Consider the following 14,003-nt stretch of genomic DNA (forward strand, 5'->3'; position numbering starts at 1 on the left):
GGCATCCCATTTGCATCCATTTGTTTCTCCCCACATTTCCTTCTGGAATGAATGAATAATGAACTGAATAACCTCTATTCAGTTCATTCTGAAAGGTTTGGACACCCCCCCCCCCCCCAGTAGAGGAACAGGATTAGCCCAGGAAAAGGTAAATGCTTTCAGGATTCGGCTCAGCTGGCTCCAGCCAATTGAACATTGCTGATGAATTTCAGCCACACATCCTTGGAGGTCTTCTTCCAAACTCTTACTTTGGAGAGAGAAATGCATTTGAATGGAGGCCAGATTCTTATTTAATTAGGAGCAGTTGTAATATGTTTCTGCACTTCTGTCAAGGAAAGCCATCTTATCCTACAAACAGGCCTGAATTGACAGCATCATGCTTCTCTGCTCCACACACATCCCATTAGTAGCCTCTCTCTGGGATCCTCTGAGTTGCATAGGTGCATCTCCAATTTCTTGCTCTTTGCACTACATTTTCTATGCTAGCACTGGGAGCTGAGGGAACACCATAAGGAAAGCATGTTGAAAAAGCCAACAATGTGTGCGGTCTTTTTCTCTCTTGGTAAAAGATGAGCTTTGAGCTCACAGTAGAGGAATCAAAGTTGAAGACTTCAGTATAGTGTAATATCTATTCTTTGCCCTTTAATACCTTATAAATACCTTATGCTAAGTTTTTATTTTTTTAAAAAAAGCTCTAAAAGGATGTAGTGTGCAGGGGTAAATAACATATGGTGTCCCTGAATGCTGCAGTTTGCAACAGCCCCAGCCAGTTTGTGGGCAGGGATGATAGGAATTGCATCTGATCCCAATCTAGTATGGGGTCCTTATTTCACTCCCGTTATCCACCTTGGAGCACTGGTGTTAGAAGAAACCCATAGCAGCCAGCCTGGAGAATGGAGCTGAAAGCAAATGAAACTGGAAATAGTCAATATGTTTTAAAGCGGGTCAAAAGAGTTCTGAGAAATTCATCAACACTTGTTCCAGTGTACACATACTTTCCTTTTGCTCCGCTCTAGACAAATTGGTATGCACTCTGCAGGTTTTTAAAATGGTAGAAAACCAGCAAAACTATTTATGGAGGGGCAACAATGGAACATAGGTAAATGCTGGTGGCAACATTCCCTGTTTCAAATTTCTTTCAGCAATAATAATAATATAAAAAACCACACAACTATTTTCATCTTTAAATTACAGTTAAATTATAGGAGAACTCAGGAGCATCAGTTCACCCCTTTTTGTTTGTAAATCATGTGAGTAGCACAGCCTGGCAATCCTCTGAGCATCTTAGAAGTGGCCTGAAAGCATTCTTTCAAGCTTAGCAAGAGAGCAATGACCTCCTTCTGCACTCTTATAGCAGCAAAACATACTTGCTAACAACTGTTTAATGTTGATTCTGAGAAGATTCCCAGGCCAGGGAATAAATGAGAGGCCTCAGGAATTCATCAGTTCTCTGCACATCTGGAGTTATGGGGGCAATAACCACAAGGCCAAGAGTTTCATCATCATTATTATTTTTAATTGCTTGTTATGCAAAGGCCTTTTAAAATTAAGTGGCTTATTTACTTCAGTTGTGAGACTGGACAACAGAACAATTTGCACCATGTTTTATGGAGTTGGCTTGGGGATCTCACAGGGATGTCCCACTGGCCAGGTCACTTCCGTTGGCTGCCAATTAGATTATCTATTGGTGTTGCTGAGCATCAGAGCTCATTCCCTTTTCCCCATTACTCAGCTGAGTGCTCTTGGTGAAGACCATTCATTATACACAAATGTGTCTAACAAAGCACTGATTTCTGGTATTATTAATGAAAATCAGCCCAAGAAGCTGCTGATTTGATTAGAAAAATGGAAGATGTGAAGGAATGCTTAGCCCTTTCCCTGTGGATTAAAACTACAGTATTTCTCCATTCTTGTGTCTCCCTGAAGAGAAAAAGCTGGGATAAGCCATCCCTATTCCAAACACAGTCTGTAAGGAAAGGGTTAAATATGCCCTCCTCATCTGCTGCCACTCTTACAATGCCAGTCAGATTGGCATTGCAGTCTCCCAAGGATGATGGTGGAATACCTACACTTGTCACAGTTTTTTTAAATTTGAGTACTAGCTATCTGGCCACATTGTCAAAGGGCTTCTCTGTTTTCCATGTTTGTTTCTATGGCACTAAAGCAGATATGGAGGGGGGGAAAAACACTTTTTAAAATTGCTGGGGCTTTTGACCGTCTTACATGTCGTTTGCCCATTTATTATTGTTGTGTGCCATCAAGTCAGAAATGACCTGTAGCAACCCTAATAAAGCTTTCAAGGTGTGACGTTTCAAAGGCAATTTTATCAGTGCCACACCCCCATTAAGTTTCCATGGCCAAGTGGGGATTCAAACTCGGGGCTCCTGAGTCCTAATCCATCACTCTGTCCATTACTTCACACTGGGTATAGTTTGCCTGTAAGAGCAGATAATTGCTTCTCCTATGCTATGAAAAGAATAGCCACAATCTCCTTAAACTATTTTCATATCATTCTTTTGAGAGCTAGGAATTAATTGAATGGCTGCTGACAAAAACAGTCTAAGGAAACATACAGGGTATAGAAAATTCATCACTTGGAAATTTGAAGATTTCGAACAGGACTAGAAATTTGCTTGCCTCTGCTGTCAGAACACAGAGCATATGTCTGTCCATGTGCATTCAGAGCAGTTCTGATACCCATGCAGACCTCCTAAGTCAAAGAGCAAGCATGAGGAAGTTTGCTCAGGTTTTCAATGGTAGTGTGCTGAGAGGAGAGGATTGAAGATTTTTATGCTCCTTGTCAGGGCCCTGAACCTGATTAGGCTCCCTGCACCTCCGTTTACTCTAGGGAAAAAAAGTACACTCATTTTTGCAGTTAATTTGTATCTCAGAGGGAGATAACTTCTACGCCTTGTCTGGAGTCTAAAGAAATGTTGTTCTGGATGTGAGTGAGTATGCGCATTGCCTGAATGAATGAGAGGAATCCGGCTGCCCCTTTACCTTTTGTTTTTATTTTTTTCTCTCCCTATTTTCTTTTTCTTTCTTTTTAAAGGGAAATCTTTAGAGCTGGTCTTTATGCTGTTTGATTGTATGTGTACAGAAATAATTGTCCTTGCCTTCTATTCACTGCATATCTATGTTGGTGACTTTTGTGAAATGCTAACCCAGTGGTCCAAATATAGCACACATCTAGACCTGGGAAAGCATATTGCCTCAAGGAACAAAAGGGAGCAGATTAATGATGGGAAACAGAAGAAGAAAAGTCAAAGGAAAGCCAGCAATTTGGGGGAAGCCAACATGACTTGAGTTAGATTCATTAATTGTGTGGTGATGATGTTGTGCTTTCGGAGTAAAATGCTAGCAGTGACTGAGATTTCGATCATAGGGGTATTAAAGCAATATTGGGCAAGTTCTGGATAAAATAAACAAGAGGGCTGTGTAACTGTGACGGCCTGTGCAAGCTAATTTGTGTTGATCCAGTTAAAAAAAATTATGCAAAGAACTGCCAGGCTGATGAGGGGAGGGTGAGAGGGAGAGGAAGGGATGAATAGTCTGACTTCACCTCTTTTTTTCTCTCGACAGCTGGGCCATTGATTGAAAATTGTAAGAGAGGCAGGCAGTTCTGTTTTTGCTAGCAATACTAGCTTCTAGCAGCTGAACGTTTGCCCAAAAATGAAACATGCTCGGGGCCTGGAATACATTTAGCAGTATCAGCAGTGGCTGTGTTGATGCAAGTAAACATGCAGCCATGTAATAGGGTAGTAGGGCAAATTGTGAGAATTGGACTACAGATAGGAAACGCAGTTATGTCTATATGACAACTATGCTGTGCAGTGTATATAGCCCAGCTATAATTGATAGAGAAGCTCTTCCAACTTGGTTTGCTTCATTAATGAGGCACGTGGGGCTCCAATTGTTATTCCCAACTATAGGAGACCTGTTGAATGAATAGGAATTGTTAAGTCAACACTTACACATGGCCCATTGATTCAGTGAGTGTGCCCCAGTTTCGATGAACAATTGGATTTTTTTTAAACAGGTCATATGGCTGCAATAAACTTTGGAAGACTGACAATTGGATTTAGCCCATGGTTTGCATACAGATAGTTCCAGATTGAATTGTCAGGACTTCCAAAGGATCAGGTGATGGGAAAGAACTTTCTTTAGGGGCTCCAAATAACTATTGTCTGACAAAGCAGAAAATCCTGGGCTAGATAACTACTGTAATGGTCTCTTATAGCAAGGGAGATTATTCTGCTGTTAGATTCCTAGTATAAGTCCACATTTTACTACCAGTAGTAGCAGGGAAGGGTATGAAAACTCTGTATCATCGCTTCCCGATAACATGTCCTCTAGATGATTTGGACTTCAATGACCCTAATCTTTCACTTTAATGTTAGCCGGGGCTGATGTTACCTGCTGTCTAAGTTATTTAGAGTATACCAGGCTGAGGATCATTGCTCTGTCTGGTGACAGCCATCGGTAGCGTGACTCATACTCTAAACATTGCAGCTATTCCAATGAGGATCAGCAGTTGCATGTGAGGATTGTAACATTTTGTGCAGGCCTCCTAAACCCTCCATTTCAAGGTTAAATATTTCCAATTCCTTTCATTTTCCTTGTGGGATTTAATTTCTAGGTTTATCCTTGTCTTTTTAACTTTCCTCTGATTCTTCACAAGGGACTGCAATAATCATGATATGGATTTTGTTGTACGTCAAGCATGGATTTCCATGACAGATTCCTTGCTATTTTAGCAATTTCCTTTTTTTCCTAGCTGCCACTATAATTGACAAAACTCAGGGTGGAAGATCATAAATAAAATCACATTAAATGAGTAAAAAACCATCCAAATTCTTCAAAAAAAATTGGAAGCATTCTGAAACACTTTAAGGCAAATTAACAATTCAAAGAAAACAAAATCCTGCAAACTAAAGGATTGGCAATCACAACACTTCTCCCTAGCTGCTGAATGCTCAGGTGGAAAACCAGATTTGGCAAAGATCAGTGTGGCTGCAAGAGCAGGGTGGATCATCTTCATAATCATCTTAGAACTGCAGAGTTGGAAGGGACCATATGGATCATTCAGTCCCCTTCTCTCTTTAAATTTAGAGTGCTGCTGTATTTAAAATTATTGATATATATGTAATATAGGGTAAAATCAAGGCACAGTGGGGAATCAAACTCCCACCTTTGGCTCTACAGTCAGGTACCCAAACCACTGAGCTATCCAGAGTCCACAACTGTGGTGCTAAAGCTGATGAGGTTCTTTCTCATATCTGCCCAAACCAGCATATCCACCAATGAGTGATTATGGAAACTCCAGTTCAGTAATATTTGGAAGGGCACATATTCCCTTTTGTGAGTAACAGAGAAAAAGCCATGAAGGTATTTGAAGCTCCCTTAGGTCAGTTGCAGTCTTTAAGCCTCACCTGCTTCACATAAAGGGTTAGATTACACATCTCAGATATGTGATATCAGTTTTTGGACTCTTGTCTACAACTTTTTTGGGGGCACTATCTGTGAAGGGGTTGTGATGAACCTAAGAAAGCTGTGTTTTCTCCACACAAGTTTGCAATGTGTAGGATTCTATAGTGGTCCAATAAAAGGTACCACCCACCCTTATGTTTCTGCCTCACAGTCATGAGGATAAAATGGTGGCCAGACAGGATGTGGATGTGGGGGTAAGATAAAAATCAATCCATCAGTCTGCCTCTTGATCCCTGGGGCAGCATAGTGACAGTATAATTACAGCTTGCAAAAGAGATTAGCCAACACAATTACTGATAAAATGGAGTCTGTTTAAAGGGGTTGTTTGTTCTGGGGAAGGCCGCTATTACAGAAAATGGTTTTAGCAGACTACCCTTTTCTTGTAAGAGGACTATGGAAAATCTGGAGGAAGTACAGTTGCACGAGTCAAAGCATGGCCAAACTTTGCAGTATGCTCCCAGTGGCACACTTTTAACGATAATAGCAGGAGGAAAAGAGAGCTTTTCAATAGGGAGTAACAGCCTTACTACTTCCCTTTTACCTCTCCCCATCTCAATAAGTATATACTAGTATGGGTTTACAGGGTTCAAAGAGCAAATGTCTCCACCCTCATTAATTAGAAAATAGAGATGGAAAAGTCAGTCGATTGAATCACAATTTCCACAATACTCCAGCAGCATGTCCATAGATTCAGGCAGTTGGAACCCCACTCCAAAAGCAACTTTTCCCAAATGTTTGAAAATAGTTAATGTATCTTGAAGAAGTGATATTTGTTTGCCTGTTTGATATATTTCTTTACTACTCCATCTAGTGGCATTTGCACTACTCTGGGCAGTTTCCAACAGTGAAATAAACATTAAAGACACAACCACACCATACACAACCCATAAATATAAAACTATAAAATATAAGAACCATACTGATAATCACTCAAGATGGTGGCAATGAACAAGATACAAACTAGAAAATATAGCTAAATATATGAATAAGTAACAAGTAGTTATAAAGAGAGGATATCCTGAAATGCCTCCCTGAAGAGCAATGTTTTAATGTGCATTCTGAATGTTAGGAGGGAAGGGGTGTGACATATGTCCATGGGCAGAGCATTCCACAAGGAGGTGGGTACCACAGAGAAGGTCTGGCTCCTAGCTGAAGACTTCTTGGCCTCCCATAGCATACTGTAGCCACATGCAGCGTTCCTGCCTGAGAGGTACAAGTGGCACTGGACGTTTATCTTAGTGACACTTGTACAAATATGTAGAGAGGTCCCAAACTGTTTATAGGTCAACATGAGTACCTTTAATTTGGCATGGAAGCAAACTGGCAGCCAGTGCAGGCAAGCTAGCACAAGGGCAATATGATCATATCTTGAAGTCTCTGAGATCATCCTGGCTGCTGTATTTTGTTTTTGCTGCAGCTTCCTTACTGCCTTCAAGGGTACCCCCACATAGAGAGCATTGCAATAGTCAATCCTTGATATTACCAATATGTGAACTAGTGTTAACAGAGACTTCCTGTCTTGGCAGAGTCACAGGTCTGCAATCTAAAATGTAAAAAAGGCAGACTTGGCTACAGCTGAGATCTGTTTCTCCATCAAAAGGGCCAGGTCCGGATGCACATCCAGATTATCAACATGCTCTTTCAGGAGGAGAGTATCCACATCTAGATCAGGCCAAAGGCCCCCTAAATGATCAGGGTCCCCATCTAACAATACGATCTTCATCTTGCCAGCAGGATAAGGTTCCTGATCTTTGCTCTTTAAGCATATGACAAGACGAGTTCCAGGTTCTGAAAGAAAGGACTGGTAAAACCATTAATTATCTTACACACCTTAGAATGTGGCAGCCCACCAAGGTTGCCGTAGGTTGGAGTTGACTTGACAACACATAGCAGCACAATGTAGAGAATTTGTTTGACATTGCAGTAAGCAAAAGTTTATTTTCAAAACACTGCACAATTAATTTATAACAGGCCCAATTTACAGTTTGTGAATAATTATCTAAATTCTGATGTGAGGCAGTGCACGACTGGTTGCATTGTACTAAACGGAAGCTGCTGTTCAGCCGCTTTAAGGAAATCTAAAATATCAGTTTTATCATACTTTTGACGGTCACATAATTCCTGTCTTATCTGTTTATGTATCTCGTTTTTCCTATAGTTTCTAGAGTGAGCACGCCTGTTAACCAGGAACCATGTCCGTGAAACTGACATTTGTCTCTCCAGCCAATGGCGGAAGAATCAGCAGGAGCTGCTCCTTTGCTGGATTTAGCAACACTCACAACCGGAAGTTGACGTAAGTCATGCATTGATAGGCAACAAGTTACCTTTTAACTTCTCTTCCTCCCTTTCATTTATTTCTTGTTGTTGCATACAAAAATCAAAAGCAACCATATATGATGTCAGATTGTTGGTCAATCTTGCTCAGTACAGTGGGGTCTTGACTTAAGAACGGCTTGAGTTAAGAACATTTTGACTTAAGAACCGCTCTCATAGGAAAATATTGACTTGACTTAAGTACTTAGATTTGAGTTAAGAACTGGAAAAAAAACACATGGGAGGCAGGGAAAGTGCAAAATTTGAACTTTCAGTTAACTGTTGGCCAGTGAAAAGGGTGCCTGTCTGCTTCCTCACTCCTCCCAGTGTTTAGAGAGTGGATTGGGAGTCTTCAGACTGCCTGGTACTGCCTGGACTGTATTTTCCCTGCCTTCCCTGAACCTTTCCTGACCTAAGAAAAAAAGAAACAAAATATCCCCCTCTAGTGGTCGAAGGCAGAATAGCAGCTTCCCATTAGTTTCTACGGACGGAAAAGAGCAGATACGGATCAAATGGTTCTCAATGCATTCCTATGGGAAATGCAGATTTGACCTGAGAACTTTTTGACTTGAGAATCGCCTTCCAATACGAATTAAGTTCTCAAGTCAAGACCCCACTGTACTGGCAGCTCTGACTGGCAGCATCTCTCCAGAGTTTCAGGCAAGGTTCTTTCTGGGACCTACCTGGATCCTTGGTATTCCCTGGTGGTCACTCATGCAAATGCTAACAAAACCTGACTCTGCTTGTACTAGTTCAGGTACACTCAGGTGGTAAAGTGGTATCAATTTTCTAATAGCTATATTAGAGGAAGCATTGTACATCATCCCACTGCTGATCTCCTGTTTTAATTTAATTTTAATCTGTTTAATTTTTTTTAAAGTTACTACCACCCTTTTGGTCCCCGCACTGTGAAAAAAGGTAGGATAGAAATCAAATGAAATAAATAATGCCACACACATGCACACATACATTCTAGCCCGTGGGGCCAATTTTCTACCCCTTCGAAAGAAAAGAGGAATTAGTTGGAAGTTCACGTCCAGTTTCATAGACCTCCTTTTTTAGAGTTGGAGAGGGATAAAGGTTTAAGAGTGTTTTTTTAAAGAGACTGTGGCTGAAGTCAACGTGGGAAATGTTACCCATTTTTAATGATACTTTCCATGCCTTTGCCGTAACACATCACGTTCTTGTGGTGTATATACGTGGATGAAAGTCCCAATGTGTTTTAATGTTACCAATTCATTTTCATCCATTTGAATTGTTATGGCCTGCTACACCATGTTACCAATTTATTTTCACTCTCGTTTTCTGATAATACTGGAAGGTACCTATGTGAAAGAGGAAACAGAAGGCAACTGTTTCTGGCATTAACAGCCTATCAGTTCATAGGAACATAAGAAACTGCCTTATACTGGCTGAAATCCTGTTGCTTAGTATAGTAAGTCACACCTGAGTAGGCCCACTGAATCGGGGGGGGGGGGAGATATGGTGAGTCAGTACCTTCATATATTCCCTTGATTCCAATCACTCTACTCTACTTAAATTTGGTGAGAAGCTGACAGTTCTCCACTGATTCAATGGGACTATTCTAGTGTGACTTACAACATTAAGCAACAAGATATCAGCCATGAAATCAGTTCAGAACTGGTTGGGTGAGACTGGGGTGCACACTCATAAACATTAAGAACAACAACTTCGTTCCTGTGCTACTTCACAGCAGAATATGCTAGTGTCGGACTGTAAATCATTGTATGGCAAACAACTGGGTGTAGCTCTCAATGAATCATGCAGAATTATTACTAGCTGCTTGAAACCAACCTTCATTGAAAAAGTCTATTGCCTCTCTAGAAGTACATCGAGGTGTTAGCAAATAATGAATGAAATAAGGCAATACAACACCAAATCCATCACTTCAAGGACACCAACCTCTTTAGATGACAGCTAAAACTGTGCACATCTCAAGCTCTAAGTATTAAATCAGAAGAGGCTAAGCTAAACCCATGGAGAGCAAAAACAACACCCCTTGCTGAATGGATGAATGCTGAAAAGTGTCTCCCCACTAGGACAAGACTCTAGCTGGACCATCTGGAAAACACCTAATAAAATCTGAAAACTAAGTAGGAAGATCGAAGAATAATAAAGTAAAATGAGGTTACTTGGATGCAGGACAATTTTTCTCTGCAGAGAAATTCAATGAATGCAGCACTTATTTTCATGCAACTTATGCCCCATTATGTGTTTAAAAAGGATCCAGCAAATGGCTGATATAACACTATTGACCACTTCTGCTCAAAACTAGTCTAATTGTCTTAACATTTTAATGTGTTTGAATTGTACCTATATTTCATAATTTTATATCTTTATATAAATAAAGAAAATCAGACCATTGATTCATCTCAGCCACTATTATCAACTGTGCAGCTTTCCAGGGTTCTAGGTAAGATTTTTTTTAAAAAAATTCCTACCTGATCCATAGTATTCCCTGGTGGTCTCCCATCAAATTACTTATTAGGTCTGGCCTTGCTTAGCTCCTGAAATCAAATGAGACTGGTGGTTTCATTTATCATGCTGGTTGCTTCTTCTTCTTTTCATTGTGTTGGAGGAAGCAAGAACTTGGTAAGCTCCAAAACCTGTTTGCAGTAAATGACTGGCATGTTTCAGATGCATGTTTCATTATATGCTTAACTGCTAAGAGAAAAACTCCAGTGGGACATTGAGAAGAAAAGTGTCCACTGGATTGCAGCCTCAGTCTTGCAGTTGGGGTGGAAAATTGCATATATTGTTAACCTCATCAACCTAATTTGTTTGCTGATTTTGTGTGCCCCCCACCTGCAAAAGATCAAGCTATACAATCGCCTCATACTCCATATCACTGTATCAAGTTCATGTAACATCACAGCAAAGATCCTATGAGAAACTTTGTCCTTCATCTCAGTCCACAAATTTAGATGTTTAAAAGGCATAATCTGGGAGGAAATCTGGGAGGAAATTTGTATACAATTTTTTGTGTCCAATTTTAACAATCCCCCCAACAGTAATCGACTAATGGGATGTAAAGCTTCAAATAATTTGAAAACTATAACATGCAGAACTACTGTGGTAGAATATGTAGCAGGGTAGCAGAAAACTTAAGCAGAAGATGTAAGCAGAAGCCTGGCAGGGTGCTTGCGGTTCTTTTCTGTGCTTGTACTTGTTCAATAGATACTGGCTTATCTGTATAAAAATGAAGGGGAATGAAACTGCTGTACAAAACAATATCAGTTTCAGAGCATTATGAGAAGCCAGTCCAAAGAACCCTAGAGGAAAGGATGCATCTGAAGCAACCCTTAAAATTAATAGATAATGAATTGATTAATTATAAGTAATTAAAAGTAATTAATTAATTAATAAATCAAATTACACATAAAGAAAAGGCATATTTCCTTTAGACGTGCAAAAAACTCCTTCAAAGTTCCAAACCTGAGAAATCAGATATGCAAATACAGCTGTGTTGATCTTCTATTGATCAGCCACTAAGCAACAAGCAAGCTAATTTGCAAACTGCAGGCTAAAGTAAGCTCATCTTTTCCCCTTTTAATGGAGCTTCACTTCTCATGATACACTAATTGTATCATCTAGTTTTTCCTGTCATGTCAATAAAATACATGAACGTTTGGATTCTTGCCGTCAGATCATATGCATATTTACTTGACAATAAGTCCCAGTAAATTCAACAGGATTTTCTCCCCTGGAAAGGAGAACTAGGGTAGTGTAGTGGATAGGGATAATTTAAATGCTATTGGCCATGGAATTCCATGGGTAATGCTGTCCATGAACATAGGCTGAAATCCTGATGCGCATCTCTGCATGCACAATGGCAAGCTGCTGCTTATTAAAGGCTTCCCTTGGCAATTTCAGGGTGCATAGAACTTCATCACATTGTGTGCTAGTCACACATACCCAGAAATCATCAGAGAGCCTTTAATCAGTGGTGATTTCCTGCCACTGCTGATGTAGTTTTTGTTGTGCACATTGAGTTGTGCAACAGGGTTTCAATATTCGTATCTGAAATGCACCTGACTTTCATGACTGATTGAAAAATAAATTAGGGATGATATTGGTGTATCTGTGAATCTGACAGTGCAAATGCTCATTATGACAGCCCACACAGCCAGCCAGTTTCAAAGAGAGTAAAAAAAGTGTAGGTAATTAGATTGGTATCAACAAACCATGAACCTGTCTTTTGTAAAAGTAACAATTACCTATTCTTAATTACCTATTCAAGACCAAACTAGTTATCTGACAATATATTATTCCCTGAGAAAATGCATTTCCCCACCACTACTGTGAAGAATAGTGGTAAGCTCATAAGGGACAGGGAAGCCTGAGGAGGTGGGTGGATGATGTCATAGTCCAGGCTTGTCCAGCCCGCGGACCGCGGGCCACATGCGGCCCAGGTCAGCTCGTAATGCGGTCCAGTGCAATTTTTTATTTTTAAAGAAATTCCAAAGTTTCAAGTTACACTGCCGGCGCTTGCGGCTGGAATGCAGCCGGGGCACATCACAACGGTAGGGGGGAGAGAGGGAAGGAAGGAGTGGAGGGGAGAGGGGGGCTGAGTGAGTGCATTGCGCTGTCCCTGTCAATAGGTGGATCCCCTCCTGGCCCTATAAAGCCACCAGAATCGAAGCTGGCAGCCTCTGCTGTCTGAGATCGCAGCTGCCAGTAAGCACGCTTGGAGCGGGGCTGCAGAGGACGGCTAGGGCTGCCCCCCATGCGGCCCAAACCAAATTTATGTGCGGCCCAAACCAAATTTTCATCTTCTAATGTGGCCCAGGGAAGGTGAAAGGTTAGACACCCCTGTCATAGTCCATGATAATTAGAAAATCAAAGGACATTCACTCTGCAAGTCCTGGGTCCACTGCACCACTGGGGGGGGGAGAGTGATAACAGGAATCTGCAACTACACTCTGTCTAGATCAGATGCCGTGACTGCAAAACATCCACCTTTTAAAGATATGGTGTGAGCAAAATATGTCTCTAACTGGTGGACTGCAACTCCTGGCTATCCTCGCTATTGACAATACTGGCAGGGGCTGCTGGGAACTGCAGTTCCACATCATCCAGAGGGCCACTGTTTGCCTGCTCTGCTTTTGCTTTAGATGCTAGGAATACTCAGACTCGGCCACTTGAGACTAATCTCAGTATCCAAGCAAACGTTATCTTGGAGAAAGTGGTATCCTGGGTCTCCTTCAGATACCCCAGAATATGTCCAGCAATGTATATCCATTCTAAAGCCTGCATAGCATCCAATCAGCCAGAAGAACATTTAGTTGATATGCGGGTAGACTTAGATCTGGAGTTAAAAATCAAATGGTCAATTGAATAAACAGATTGGCACCTGAAGTGCGTAGTGGGAGTTCTTATAAGGAAAGCCACGAACAGGGAAAACAGTTAAGCAGCTGTTTCTAGGCCTAAAGCACCTCCAGCAGAGTAAGAATGCTACAAAAGAAGTGAGTTTACATTTCCCTCAAGGTTATTCAGTTACTTTCAGCTGTAAATCACTTTAAAAAAATACACACACAATAGTTTCTTTATGTATTTCTTGGAGAGGGGATGTATAGAGATTGCAAATTTCAAGTACTGCTTAACTAGGAAAGCAGCTGGGTTGCAGTAAAAATTAAGCTTCAGTGTTTCCAGAAAACAGATGTGTGTTTTAAAAATGATTTCTGCATAACTTTGGGGCAATATTTATTATAATAATGTTCGCTCCTTAGGCTTTGGGCTTGAAATTCTCATAAAAGACCCAATCTAACACAATATTGTCCATGATTAAGCCTGTTGAAAGGCAATAAGATAAAGCATGCACATGTCTGCATTCGATTGTGGCCACAGGCTCCTTATTTGGACTTTTCATTTTTTGGATTAATTGTCCTCAGGTGAAAAGCTTCAAATTCACTGCTCCTGAGCCAGCTTGAATTAAACTCCAAAGGGTAACAAATGCACAAATAAATTCTATCCACAAGTAGCCAGTTCAATTAGTCTGGTTACATACAGTGATGTAGATGCATCTGTTTATCCACTTATTGTCATATGTGAATCATAGGTGTGTTTCTGCATCAGAGTCATTGGAGTTGTGTTGGAAGCAGCATTTAGTCAGTTGGACCTAGCAGTAGTCCTATTTGATCACTTCATGTTGTTGCTATGTGCCATAAAATCACCTCCAA

At 40.7% G+C, this 14,003-nt stretch overlaps 1 protein-coding gene across 4 annotated transcripts in view; it reads left to right on the forward strand.

Moving 5' to 3' along the window:
* The window catches only part of RIPOR3 (RIPOR family member 3), a 145,979-nt gene that overhangs the window by 75,970 nt on the left and 56,006 nt on the right, over positions 1–14,003 (forward strand). For 3 of the 4 annotated variants that reach the window (XR_013544479.1, XM_078392184.1, XM_020779503.3), the window contains one exon: positions 7,649–7,783. Coding sequence is in view for 3 of the 4 variants with exons in the window: in XM_078392184.1 (XP_078248310.1) it covers positions 7,683–7,783 (101 nt within the window). In the remaining variant the exon portion in view is untranslated. Of the gene's footprint in view, positions 1–7,648; positions 7,784–13,201; positions 13,290–14,003 lie in introns of those variants that run through there. The other variant, XM_072996853.2, reaches the window with a different exon arrangement.

The sequence above is a fragment of the Pogona vitticeps genome, chromosome 4 (assembly GCF_051106095.1).
Source record: "Pogona vitticeps strain Pit_001003342236 chromosome 4, PviZW2.1, whole genome shotgun sequence".
Lineage (NCBI taxonomy): Eukaryota > Metazoa > Chordata > Lepidosauria > Squamata > Agamidae > Pogona > Pogona vitticeps.